This window comes from Hydra viridissima, unplaced genomic scaffold (genome assembly GCF_058129835.1).
Source record: "Hydra viridissima isolate aposymbiotic clone 2 unplaced genomic scaffold, HvirCarnegie_v1 scaffold_3, whole genome shotgun sequence".
Taxonomy (NCBI): domain Eukaryota; kingdom Metazoa; phylum Cnidaria; class Hydrozoa; order Anthoathecata; family Hydridae; genus Hydra; species Hydra viridissima.
The window spans coordinates 17,753,690-17,767,241 of NW_028324302.1; the positions used below are offsets into that span (position 1 = coordinate 17,753,690).

General features: G+C 29.4%; 1 protein-coding gene and 1 long non-coding RNA gene across 3 annotated transcripts; one reads left to right on the forward strand and one right to left on the reverse strand.

Annotated features, from left to right (window-relative positions):
• Window positions 1–3,578: 3,578 nt before the first annotated feature.
• On the reverse strand, window positions 3,579–9,978 carry LOC149891249 (uncharacterized). The gene is made up of 3 exons (XM_090083635.1): window positions 9,914–9,978; window positions 5,073–5,866; window positions 3,579–4,940 (listed from the first exon to the last, which is right to left on the reverse strand). Exon 3 carries the CDS (start codon window positions 4,524–4,526, stop codon window positions 3,765–3,767), a length of 762 nt encoding a protein of 253 aa, XP_089939761.1. The 5' UTR covers window positions 4,527–4,940; window positions 5,073–5,866; window positions 9,914–9,978; the 3' UTR covers window positions 3,579–3,764.
• LOC149891250 (uncharacterized) lies at window positions 6,516–9,151 on the forward strand. Of its 2 annotated transcripts, XR_016451275.1 has the most exons (4): window positions 6,516–7,008; window positions 7,127–7,193; window positions 7,296–7,525; window positions 7,607–9,151. It is a non-coding gene; the product is annotated as an uncharacterized LOC149891250 (long non-coding RNA). The 2 variants fall into 2 exon arrangements; XR_016451274.1 differs by having other exon boundaries at window positions 6,516–7,193; window positions 7,607–9,150.
• Window positions 9,979–13,552: the final 3,574 nt, after the last annotated feature.

Sequence of the window (13,552 nt, forward strand, 5' to 3'; positions counted from 1 at the left end):
GCATATAGTATATATAATTTATATATATATTATATATATACATATATATGTAATACACACATGTATATTTACACAAATATATATGCCAAGCAAAAAAAAAATATTGAAAAAGCTTTTCTTTTAAAGATAAGAAAAGGTAAGAAAAGATAATTAGTAATATTTGATAACTACTGATAACTACTTGATAAATACTTGATAAATAAAATACTGTAAGTAAAAGTAAATGATATTCACAAACTTATCAGTATATATCTTTAGAAAAATAAAACTTTTATAATTACTGTTATTTTGCATGGCAAACCTTTTTCTTTTATATCGTTTTATATTAAATAACTAGTTATACACACATACATGCATACATACATACATATGCATATATATATACATATATATATATATATATATATATATATATATATATATATATATATATATATATATATATATACTAAAATGCAATCATATTCACTAACACAAGAAGTACATAACAACAACAGTACAAAACAGCAGTAATTAGTAATAGGAATCAGCAAAAAATATGTAAATATTTATGTTAAAGAAACTTTAAATAAAGCATTCTATTTATTTAAAGAGGTTTTTAAATCTTAAATAATCTTTCTTAACACATCGGAGAAATTATCTACACAAAAATTATTTAAAAGAACTCAACATTAAATACAAAACCCAATTTTCTGTTCAGAGTCACAGGGAGAATAATGTGAAAGTTTTCGTTTTGTGCACCTTCACCGGGTCGTTGATTTAAGTTTTAACATAAAGCGGTTGAACAATGGAAACGGCCTTTGTTTCCAGACTATATATTCTTGTGACTCACAGTTGATATTTTTGGGGATAGTGCCCTTCCAGCTAACCCAAAAAAACCACCTATATGGGGTGATAGTGGACACATGTAGGTGTCCAGAAATGGGAGTTTTGAAATCCATCTATTACGTCCGAGAAAAATAAATCAATTTTAAGTTGAAAATTTCCCAATTTTTTTACTGTTTCGATTATTTACTAAACAAGCCATAAAATTGAAATGAGTCATTGGAACTTCATGAAATTTTATGGAGTTTTACCTGTATAGTATGGCTATCAATGTATAAAATTTCATGCAGATATCTTGTTTGGTTACAAAGTTATTGGCCGAAACGTTTTACAAAATCATACATTTTGACAGTGTTGGTACCAAAAGTTTTTAGTTTTGGTAAAAATGTTTTGTCTGATTGCCCTGATTTTTTGTATGTATATTCTATAGGCAATAGGCAACAACTTTTGTTATTAGAGTTTTGGAATTAGACCATTTGCTAAAAAACTGTGACCACAAAATCATTTCGAGCCCCAAAACTTCCTTATAAAATTTGAAAATCAATTTTCAATGAAAATGATCAACTAAGGGGTCCATTTTGCATTTTTTGCCACCATGAGTACCAATCAATATAAAAAATTGTTGAGCCTATTGAAAAATATCAAAAAGTTGCAACTTTTAGGTCAGATTTAAGATTTTCATAAAATAGGCATTTTTCGTGTACATTTTCTATGCATTAGTACAGCTATTCACAAAAGTTTAAACGATATCAGAATTTTTATCAAGTATGTTTGGTTTTTGTTTAATAAAGAAAAACTGTAAAATGATATCGACTTAATTTTTTTTATTTATCAAAGAAAAAGTAATTAGCTTTAAAATGAATATGAACATGTTATAAAAATTTTGATATTTAGTTAGAAAAAAGCTATTACAAAAAATCTTATAGGAAAAATAAGAAGCACAAAAGTTTAAACAAATTGCAACATTCAAACAAAAAATGAAAAAAAAAAAGTAAAATTAATATTTAAAGTGTTCTCCTTTGTTTTTATAGCAAAGATAAACTCGTTTATGCATTCATTCAACTAATCTCATGCACATCACGCGAGGTATCTTCAGCCAGTACTCATTCAAAAGTTGCTTTAAATGCTGAGTTGATTGAATTTCATGGTATGTCAATTGATTGTCGATCCAAGACCAAATATTTTTGATTGGGTTGAGATCTGGTGATCTATGGCACCAGGGCATCACATTGAACTTTTTTTTCAAAAAATATTCTTTGATTGAGTGTGCTGTATGAGCTGAAGCCCCGTCTTGTTGAAAGATGAATTGCTTGCTTCTGCCATACAAGTGTCTGATTGATGGAACTAAACACGTTTCCAATGTGTTCTTGTAGGTGTATTGATTAATTCGGCCTTCATACAGCTCACAGAAGCCTATACCTTTGTGAGAAAAACATCCCCATATACCAACCGAACCTCCACCGCCTTGTCGACGATGTTGCAAAAACCTGTCTGAATATTTCTCAGTTGCAAATCTTTTGATATAGATTCTTCCCTTGAGGTTTACAACTTGAAAGTTAGCTTCATCACTCCAAATAACTTTTGCCCACTGTTCTACAGACCAGTCCAGCCTTTCTTTGGACCACACTCGTCGTTTACGTTTATCCGTGATTGAAAGAATAGGTTTTTTAGCAGCTATGTACGTTCCAATACCTTTGTCCAACAATGTTCGTCTCACGAGCTCTCTGCTAACTTTTGGATTATTTTTTGACTCATTGAAGATTTGTGCTAGCTTTTTGTAGCTGAGTCTGGGGTTTTCTCTGCTCATTCTGAATATACCATTTTTGTCACGGTTGCTGAGTTTGGATGGTTTCCCAGTACGCGGCATGTCGGAGACGTCCTTGGTAAGTTCCCAGGTTTTGATGGTTTTTCTAACGCAATATTCAGAAATGTTAAGTAATTTGGATATTTGAACGTTTGTGTGATTTTTTGTCCTCGCCATACCAATAACTTGCCATTTGATGTCACTAGAAACTGATTTTCGACCCATTTGCACGCAATTGAAATTAATTTGAAATTCACAATATTTTAAGTTGATTTTTAATGAATTAAAAGCTGCCTAATGAAGTTGTGATGAATTATTTGATTGAAAAACTACTCAATTATTTGCTAATTAATTGATAAATTCGCTGCGAAAAAAAATTTCGCAGCGGATTTATCAATTAATTAGCAAATAATTGATCCTAAATAAAATCGTTTAAACTTTTGTGAAACCTCTTAATTTGTATCACCTACCTTTTAATAAAATTTCTGAGTAAACGGTAATGAGTCAAAACCTACTTTTTTTTATTCTATTAACAAATAACCTATTTACCAAATAGGAAAAATAATTATTTTGATATCTATTTCCGTTAGATTTTTATTCAAGAAAAACCGAAGATTAGATTTGAAAATTCTGCAATCGTTTAAACTTTCGTGACTAGCTGTATAGGCTCAAAATGGAAAAGCAATAAGTAACCATGGCTTTTTTTGCATGAAAAACTAAAAAATAAAATTAGATTGTAAAATATAATGGGATGCATATACACATAACACAAATTGAGGAGCTTTGCGCAATAATTTAATTTTAAGGCTTCCTCTTCATGCACCTTAGGGCTTTAGTAAAGGTTCAAAGCTGAAAAAAACTTTTAGATGCCATAAAACTTGAATTTTAATCAGGTAAGTCACCTGAAATAGTTGAAATGAAGAGTTGAAGAAAACTCAAATATTAGAGGTTTTTTCTACTCAAAAATTTTATTTTCTTCTTTAAATTGATAACTTAACAATTTTCTCTTAATCACAATTTAAGTTTGTTTTCTTGATTCAAGAAACACCTACTTTCTGATTTAATTAAACAGTTCTAAAACAAGCTGCACAATTTTAGAATTATAAAATGTGGCATTTTTGGCAGAGTAAGACTGTTAAAGGTGCTTGCTGTTGTAGTCCACAAGGCAGTTTTTAAGTCTAGGAGCGTATTCTGGATGAGATGGGAGTTGTTTGTATCGTTGCCAATGATGAGAAAAGTCTTGATGAGCTGCTTCAACTACCTGTTCGCTGTAATTTCCAAGTGGTGACATGTGGCGGCTCACAAAGTCTTTGATCTTGTGAACTACCATATGGATGAATCCAAAAACTTGGAAAGCCGACTCAGCTTCTGCCAACTGTTGAAGCCTATCCACATTCCGAATAAGCTTGCGACAATCGTTTCCTTCAAACATGCCTCCATGATAGGGGCTCAGTTTCATGTTAAGAGGAGTTGGCCATTTTTCGGTATTGGGCCATACACTTTTCATCTTCTGAAAAAAGTGGTTAACAACTCGAAGCAAAAGATGCAATTCCGGTGGAGGCAAAATATCCAGAATGATCCAGTGAAATGTCCAGTGTTTTGCCTTGGCAAGAATGCTCCCTGCACTCAAGAAGTTTTTATAGCTCTTTCTGAGTGACCCAAGTGTTCTCAAGGCTCCAGCCTTCTCTAGATTTATGAAATCAATGCTACACCAAGAACAAGGGTGAGAGCTTGAGTGAGCTTGAAGCCCACAGAGAATGTTGGCCAGTTTCAAGTCACAAGCAACAATGGCCTTCACTCTATCGACTTGAATGAGCGACCAAATTTGGTGGACATTCTCATAAGTCTCGGGAAGCTCTTCTGCAACTGCCAGAAGCATCTGGCGCTTTACACCCATATCTTATGCAAGCCTGTCAGTCAAGAGATGCTTTTGAGGTGGGGACTCTTTTGTGGCTCTGTCAATGACTCCCAAACAAAACTTCAGAAATCCCTTGCCATCATCGATTCCGATTTTTATAATTCGCTCAGTTGAAATATTTTGAGATGTGCTGATTGTGCCGATAAGGTCAGTGATGTTTTTACTGTGGGCAACAGTGTGATCTGAACCAGTTTCACCTTTTACATCAGAAACCTTTATATTTGAGTGGGTAAAAAAATCACTCAGTTTTCGACCAGCAGAAAATGTTTGTTGAAATTCGGCTCAACAAGCTTTGTGCCTGAAGTCTGGTTTACTACTCTTGCCAATTTCATCATTCCCACATTAGATAAACCTGTGTTGAGCTGATATATCTTGGTATATCTCCACTTGGCCCTGTAATTACAAATTGGCTTATGAAACATTTTTCTAATTACTAAATTATTGAGAAGAAAAGTGCTTCTTGAATAAAAATATTTTTCGTGTCAATGTAACATTACTTGAGGTATTTATTATAAAATGAATCACCTGGAGTCACAGGAAGAGGTGGTCCTCCAGATGGTTTTGAAAGCCTTACAGTGCCTTTTGGTGAAGCTGTTTTGCTTGCAATCACCTTTGCATGCAATCTGTTCTGCAACTTTCTCATTTTGAGCAGCTAGCCCTTTGAGGTTTTCACGAAATGTAGATTGGTTACAATTGTGTGGAAAGCCTTTCCCGATGGGACTCAGACAATCGTTGCAGCACACAGTGGGCCCTTTCTCATCAGCTCGAGAAACGTGTAGCGGATGTTTCTCATTCAGCTTTAGACGCCCAATCCTACAGATGAGACACTCACAGTTTTTTCCACGAGTTTCCAATCTGACACGGATAGACTTGAAGTCATACAGTGATGTTAGAACAACTTCTTTGCCTTCATCTCGCTTCTTCATGATTGTCCGGCATGTATCACATGTTCCTTGAGGCACTCTTGCATCACCCAAGTCAAAGTTGATGCCATAGATTTTTGACAAACGCTCCGCTTGGAATGAAGTTATTTACCTGGTGCACTTTTTAAGGCAAGTTAGACAATTTTTCTGTTCTGCTCGTGACCTCTTGCATGATTTGGCATTGTTATCAGTCTTGAAATTTAAACTCTCTCTCAGTTGTGCGAATGAAAAGAATTTAAAAAAAAAAAAAAAAGGCAAAAGTTTGTAGACTTATAAGCCAAAATATAATTGTTGTTATTGACAATATATGCAATTGAAATGAATCAAAACTTTACCTGTATGCAGAAATAGGGACAGTCACAAAAGTGAGGGTGAACCTTTTATTTGGAGATTGGTCTAAATTTAAGCAATACTTTGTCACAAAATTTAAAAGAACATAATTTAATTTCAGAACTTTAAAATATATTTATTAAAATATATTTATTAAAATATATTTATTAGAGGTTTTTTCTACACTGTTAAAAATTTCCGTTAAAAAACGGAAAAATATTCTGTTACTTGCACGGAAAGTATCCGTATATCCATGTATGGGATGTACAGATACATTATGTACGGAAATTTTCCGTATCTGCGGCCAAATTTTCAAATACGGAAGTTTCCGTTGTATTAATAACTGCAGTTATAATCAACATGTTAAACCGCCATAAGTGATGATTTTTCAAACTTATATTTGGGTACACATTTAGCTTCAAAAAGAAATAGAAATATTTATAAAAGTTGACAATTGCATCTTCTTCTTCTTCGATTATTTACTGAAAAATTTGTAATGCTTTTATCAAAAGTTGGATTTCATTCTAGATATAATATTTATAACATAACTTTTTATAAAATATAATAATATTATATATTAATTTATATAAATATTATATATATATATATATATATATATATATATATATATATATATATATATATATATATATATATATATATATATATATATATATATATATATATATATATATATATATATATATATATATATATACTGATGTATTATCAACTCCAGGGATATTAAATTAATTATTTTTAATTATTTTGTGTTTAGCAAAAATATTAGTAATAAAGAGAGATATAGTGGTTTTGTAACAATTTTTAGCTTAAGCAAGAAAAAGTTAATTTTCAAACATTCTTAGAATAATGAAATGTTATTTCATAAATTTAGTTTTTTTTTTAGCGATGATTTAGGACCAGATGGGTTAAAGTTATTAATTTTCTGTTATAAAATATTCATTTTTCATTATATTATAATATATAACAATGGTATATAAAATAAGTAAAATAACTTAGTATAAATTTAAAATTTTATTTTTTAAATGGTTTTATAATAAATCAAAATAAATTTTTATTAAAGATTAGAAAAGAACATTTAGATTGTTAAAATGTTTATTAGAATGAATAATTGTTATTAGAGTTAAAATAGAGTTTTAAACTTTTTCTTAATTTATCTGCAGCTCAAAAAATCATCGTATTATTTGGTAGGTAAATTTAGTAATTGATTATTAGAATTTGATTTCAAAGAAGTTCTAAAGATTTTTATTTACTTAATAATATAAAAAAATCTAATTTTCTAATTTTAATTTAAATCTAATTTAGTACTGGCACCAACAATGGTAAAAAATTGGCCTTCGCTAAATCAGTCATATAGAGTAACAACTTTAAAGTAATCAATCATTGCACACAATGAGTTTTTTTTTTAAATTTATTACTTTATTAAATATTAAAATGTTTCCTTACTCAAAAACTTATGCATTTTTATTTTTAGTTGATTCGAAATGGATAAGAAAGGAAATACTATATTTTTTTGCATTTGAGTTGATTTATTTATATTTTACGAAACTAATATATATATATTAGATAAAAATAAATTTTTATGTACTGTGGGGTACAAAAAAAAGCCACACTGATATTTTTTCTTGATTTCAAGTATAAATTGTATAATCAAGCAAAACAAAAAAAATTGGATGTGGCAGTGAAAAATTTAGGAAAGAAGAGGTATGCATATATATAAACTAATATTTATATAACAAAAATCATTAGAGATACAGAATAATATGGGCACATTTAATATTTTAGAAAACAGCGAACGGATATAGAAATTGGACGAATTATTGAAGCTGCTGACCGAGGAGAGTCTCATAGAAGCTATGTAGAGCGTTTTAAACTCCACTATTAGCAGATTGGTGAAGAAATATAAACAAAATGGTACAACTGAAAGCTCTATTGGATCAGGGAGAAAACCTAAAACTTCAAAAAAGGAAGATCGCTACATTCTTAATGTTGTCAAAAAAGATTGTAAAATCACATGTAGTGAGATAAAACTAGATTTGAACCTTACTAATATCTCAAAGTGGATAATATCTCATCGAATAAAAGTATCAGGTGAATTTTTTTCTGGAAAGCAAATAAAAAAACCATTTGTTAGTGAAATCAATCGCAAAAAAAGATTAAAGTGGTGCATTGAGCACAAAGATTGGACATGTGAACAATAGGCTAAAGTTATTTGGAGCGACGGGTCTCCTTTCATCTTGTTTTATAATGGTCGACCTCACTGTTGGAAATTAATTGGGGAAAATTCAACCCCCAAACATGAAACGCAACCATTAAACATGACAAAAAGGTCAATGTGTGGGGTTGTTTTAGTGCACACAAAGTTGGACAACTTTACCGGGTGAAAGACACCATGGACCAGCATTTGTATCACAAAATCTTAGTTAATCAACTTGGACCAAGTATAAAAGAATTTTTTCCTAATGGTGACTACATCTTTCAACAGGATAACGATCCCAAACATACAGCACGGTTGAATAAGAGATATCTAGAATCTAAATTGATACCAGTTATGTCTTGGCCAGCACAGTCTCCTGATTTAAATCCAATTGAAAACCTATAGTCTATATTGGATAAAAAGTTGAAAGATCGTAGGGCAACAAATGAAGATAAACTGTTCCAAACTCTTCTTGTTGGTTGGAATGCTTTGCCAAATGACTTATTAAAAAGGCATGTAGATAGTATGCCTTCTAGATGCGCAGAAGTCATAAAAAACAAAGTGTGGCCAATTAAGTACTTATACAACTAAAACTTGAAAAATACTTCACAAATCCTAATTTCTTTTTATTATATGCAATATAGAATAATGTCAAAAGCATTTCTATCAAAATTGTCTTATATCACTTTTATTATATGAGTTTGAGACATTTTTTATTGCTTTTTTTTTATTAAAAAATTGAGTGTGGCTTTTTTTTTGCACCCCACTGTAAATTTATATAGGATTATGTAATATAATTATATTATTATGTACTAATACTTTATTAACTATTTTTTTTTTTTTTTTATTTGAAGTTGTTTATTTACAAATTGATTATTTAATCACGGAAAATTTAATATTTTATTGTAAATCAAAAATGATTTGTTTTAGATAATATTTTCGATAACATTCAATCTATTTTACATTTAAAATGTTCACTTTTTAAATTTTCATATGAACAACATTCCTTTCATTTACGAAAACTATACGGCAGTTGAGTTGCCACAACCTTTCTGTTGTTTAACGGGGAAAACGCATTGATTTTCAACGGAAATTTCAGTTTATATGCGGAAAATTTCCGGCAGCTACGATGACAAAACCTCCCGTTATTTAACGGAAATAAACGGAAAAAACCCATTGTATTTAAACGGAAATATCCGTTTATTTACAGAATTTCCGTTTACATGTGATGGGTTTTTCCGTAAAATAACGGGAAGTTTTGTCATCGTAGCTGCCGGAAATTTTCCGTAGAAAACGCGATATTTTTTTAACAGTGTACTCAAAAATTTTATTTTCTTCTTAAATTGATAACTTAAAAATTTACTCTCAATCACAATTTAGGTTTTTTTTCTTGATTCAAGAAAATTAAGATTAAAATAGTTTTGATATAAAAGCAAACTATTTTCATATCTACTCTCCCTTTAGTTCATTTATCCACTTGTCATCTTACAGTATTTTATATTGTATAGTTTGCATATGAGTATAGTGCACACTCAACTTTTTTAACAATAAATATTGAATACATCTATTAAACAAATATTTTTTTTAAAGTGTGTACCTTTCTCTTTGATATAATTTTTTTGTAATAAAAGTGTGCACTATACTCAATAAAAACAATACTTTTTACCACTTCCTACATTTTCCGCTGAAAAACATCTTAAACATCATAGACCAAAAACTTTCTTCAGAAGTTAAAAATGTAAAAAAAGAATCTTAACTTGATAATTGTAGTTTTGTTAAAGAAAGAAATTAATTTCAAATGCAATAAAATGCAAGTTTTGAAAGAAATAACAAGTGATTTTTTTATGGATTAACCTGTAAAATCCACTTAAACAAAAAAATAGGGAATGCCGTACATTTCTTTTTTCGGTAAAAGTTGTCTCTGTCAAATACTACCCGTCAGATTTCAACCAAAATTTACATGAATGTTCCTTAGTCTATTGCTCACATTGGGTTCAATTTTTTACTCGATAGCTCAATTTTTACGGCCTCTGTAATGCTTTTTCTGAATGAAATTCATACGGACATAATGAAAAAAGCAAATTACTTAAAAAATCTACAATTTTAAAATCTACTTATTTTGCTAAACCCCTCAAATTGTGTTATGAGTACATGCATTTCATTATATTTTACATAGATAACTGCTCAGGGTAGCAAATACTTCAAAAATTTTCCCCAGAGTTGGTCATTTCACTCAAAAACTGAATAATCCATATTATGAGGAGATTTTGTGGTTTTAAATGATTTTGGCCACAGTTTTTTAGCAAATGGTCTAATTCCAAAACTCTAATAACAAAAGTTGTTGCCTATTGCCTATAGAATATACATACAAAAAATCAGGGCAATCAGACAAAACATTTTTACCAAAACTAAAAACTTTTGGTACCAACACTGTCAAAATGTATGATTTTGTAAAACGTTTCGGCCAATAACTTTGTAACCAAACAAGATATCTGCATGAAATTTTATACATTGATAGCCATACTATACAGGTAAAACTCCATAAAATTTCATGAAGTTCCAATGACTCATTTCAATTTTATGGCTTGTTTAGTAAATAATCGAAACAGTAAAAAAATTGGGAAATTTTCAACTTAAAATTGATTTATTTTTCTCGGACGTAATAGATGGATTTCAAAACTCCCATTTCTGGACACCTACATGTGTCCACTATCACCCCATATAGGTGGTTTTTTTGGGTTAGCTGGAAGGGCACTATCCCCAAAAATATCAACTGTGGACTATGATTGACATTGAATTACAAACAACAACAACAAAAAAAAAAAAAAAGATCGAAAATACTAGATCGCGCGAAAATTTCGGTTCGAGGATCGGGTAATTTTATTACCTGATATACCCGATTATCGGGTAATTTTATTACCCGATTTTCGGGTAAAGAAATTAGGTAATTTTTTTACCCGATTTTTGAGTACTTCTGCGGGTAATATTTGGGTAGTTTAAATCGGGTAATACCCGACCCGAAGGCTTGAATATCGGGTAACTAAAGTTGTTAAAATTACCCGTCTACGGGTACTTGCGGGTATTCAGGTCGGGTTTTCGCTCCCTAACATTTAGTACAACGCCTGAAAGTTTTCATAACACCAAAAAAAAATTTCCTTTTCGTCAGAATTACAAAAATATTATCCCGACATGTTCTGACTGTTCGTGTGTCACTGACATTCCAAGAGTATAAACTAATTCCTCAGAATGCAAGCTGAAACCGCTGCAGCGCTGCAGCATCAATCCAGGGTTTTCTAATGTGACAGCTTTCTACATGTTGTAACTCAATCTGTTCTCATCCATCTACCTAGATTTGGTTGAATTTAAGGAACAGTTAGCTCTATTCTTTTGCTGAGCAATGTTAATAACAGTTTGGTCATTAAAATTGCTGAGCAAATGAAATCAAAAATTTGTTAAAAATATATAAATCAAGCAGTGGTGTAGTAAAAGATCCTTGATTACCAGTTTTGGAAAAAAGATTACTTAAGTCTAATAATAATACTTAGTGAAAACAGAGAGACTATAGAAATCCTTTCGATCCATCCGCGATAGCATCAACAATGTGTACAAAGTGATTGCCCATCCAAGATTTTGTTTTTTTGTACGAACGATAAGTTTTTACATTAATAATGAATTTACCTCGTGTTTTTTTACCAAAAGTAATGAAATTACCATGTGTTTTGTTACCAATAGTAATAAGAGTGCCAATTTTTTTTACGTCATTATTAATTTGTGCTATTTTGAAATTTAATTTCCACAAGTAAAGCTAATGATAAACCATGTATATATTTTAATGTTGTTTTTTTTAATAGTTTTTCTTTAATAAGTAAACTGGGGTAAGAGTAATATAGAGTAAAATAGAGGATTTTACACTAAATAAATATTTTAAAATTGAGAAAGAATGTTTAAAATGTTAAAAAAAAAAAAAGATTTTTATGAAAAAAAAAACAAAAAAAAAAAAATTTTTTTCCGCTTTTAATTGGGGGAAATTGTTAGAAATAAATGTAGTAAAAAGGCTACTAATTAAATTTGAGTTCTTTTATGTTTAGAAGCAGGTCCGAGGTACTTTTTTTATGAAAAAAATGGCTTCACCAATTTTGTATTTTTTTGAGTAAACACTATCGACAAACCCAAGACTTACAACTAGAAGTTTCAAATTGGTATCACATGTTGTACTGAATTAGCGATGCTTTCCCCCAAACTCTGCGACACTTTTGAATGTCTTTATCTTATCTTCGTTTTTTTGAAGGCAATCTTCTGCTTCTTTAATTGCTTTTACTTTTTGCCCCTATTGTCTTGCTTTAGTTTCTCGAGCAACGCAAATATACTTTTTTTGTGCGTTAATTTGGTGGCGCTGTGAAACATTTTTCAAATTAGCTTTGAATTTTTAAGTTTTTACGTTTTTACTAGTCAAATTTTAGATAGGTAGCAAAGGCTATTATATTAATTTAAGTTTTTTTTTAATCATAAATTAATTTAGTCTTGTTCATCTTAATGTATAATTGTATAAACATTTCCTTGGTTTTTCACTAAATTTTTTTTTCCGAACTTAAGAATTCAATTTTGAAAAGAGAATCTTGATTGTCATAAGATTTTCTGCAAAACTTTTTAGTTTAATAAACTTTAATTTTACTTTAGAGAATTTGAAGTCGATTCTTTTGGGAAAAAACTTTTTTTTTACTTTTTTTAAGGTGAAAAAAATTTTTTTTTTACTTTTTTTTAAGGTGAAAAAAATTTTTTTTTTACTTTTTTTTAAGGTGAAAAAAATTTTTTTTTTACTTTTTTTTAAGGTGAAAAAAATTTTTTTTTACTTTTTTTTAAGGTGAAAAAAATTTTTTTTTACTTTTTTTAAGGTGAAAAAAATTTTTTTTTACTTTTTTTTAAGGTGAAAAAAATTTTTTTTTTACTTTTTTTTAAGGTGAAAAAAATTTTTTTTTTACTTTTTTTTAAGGTGAAAAAAATTTTTTTTTTACTTTTTTTTAAGGTGAAAAAAATTTTTTTTTACTTTTTTTTAAGGTGAAAAAAATTTTTTTTTTACTTTTTTTTAAGGTGAAAAAAATTTTTTTTTTACTTTTTTTTAAGGTGAAAAAAATTTTTTTTTTACTTTTTTTTAAGGTGAAAAAAATTTTTTTTTTACTTTTTTTTAAGGTGAGAATTTTAAAGTTTGCTAAGCCAAAAATAAATTTTTCAAAATAATATCTGCACTTTTTAGGTAGAGCAGAAATTTTTCTACAACTTCAATGCCACACCTTTTTAAAAATTTTTTGTTTTTGCATTAAAGAAATGCAATACAAACAAAATAACTGAACGCTTTTTTTTTTGTTTTTTTTTCGTTTTACCCTTTTCGTTTCATCTATATAAATTTAAAAAGAATAGAGTGCAAAAAGCGCTAAAAGATACAGTTTTTTTGGATTCAATAATCATTAACAGAAGATAATCAAGACGTAAATCGGCGTCTGATTTGGAAAAGGATCAGTTGAAAGAAAATACAAAAA

Excerpts from the sequence above, each read along its gene's own strand:
- LOC149891249 (XM_090083635.1), bottom strand. The coding sequence starts at position 4,526 with ATGGGTGTAAAGCGCCAGATGCTTCTGGCAGTTGCAGAAGAGCTTCCC.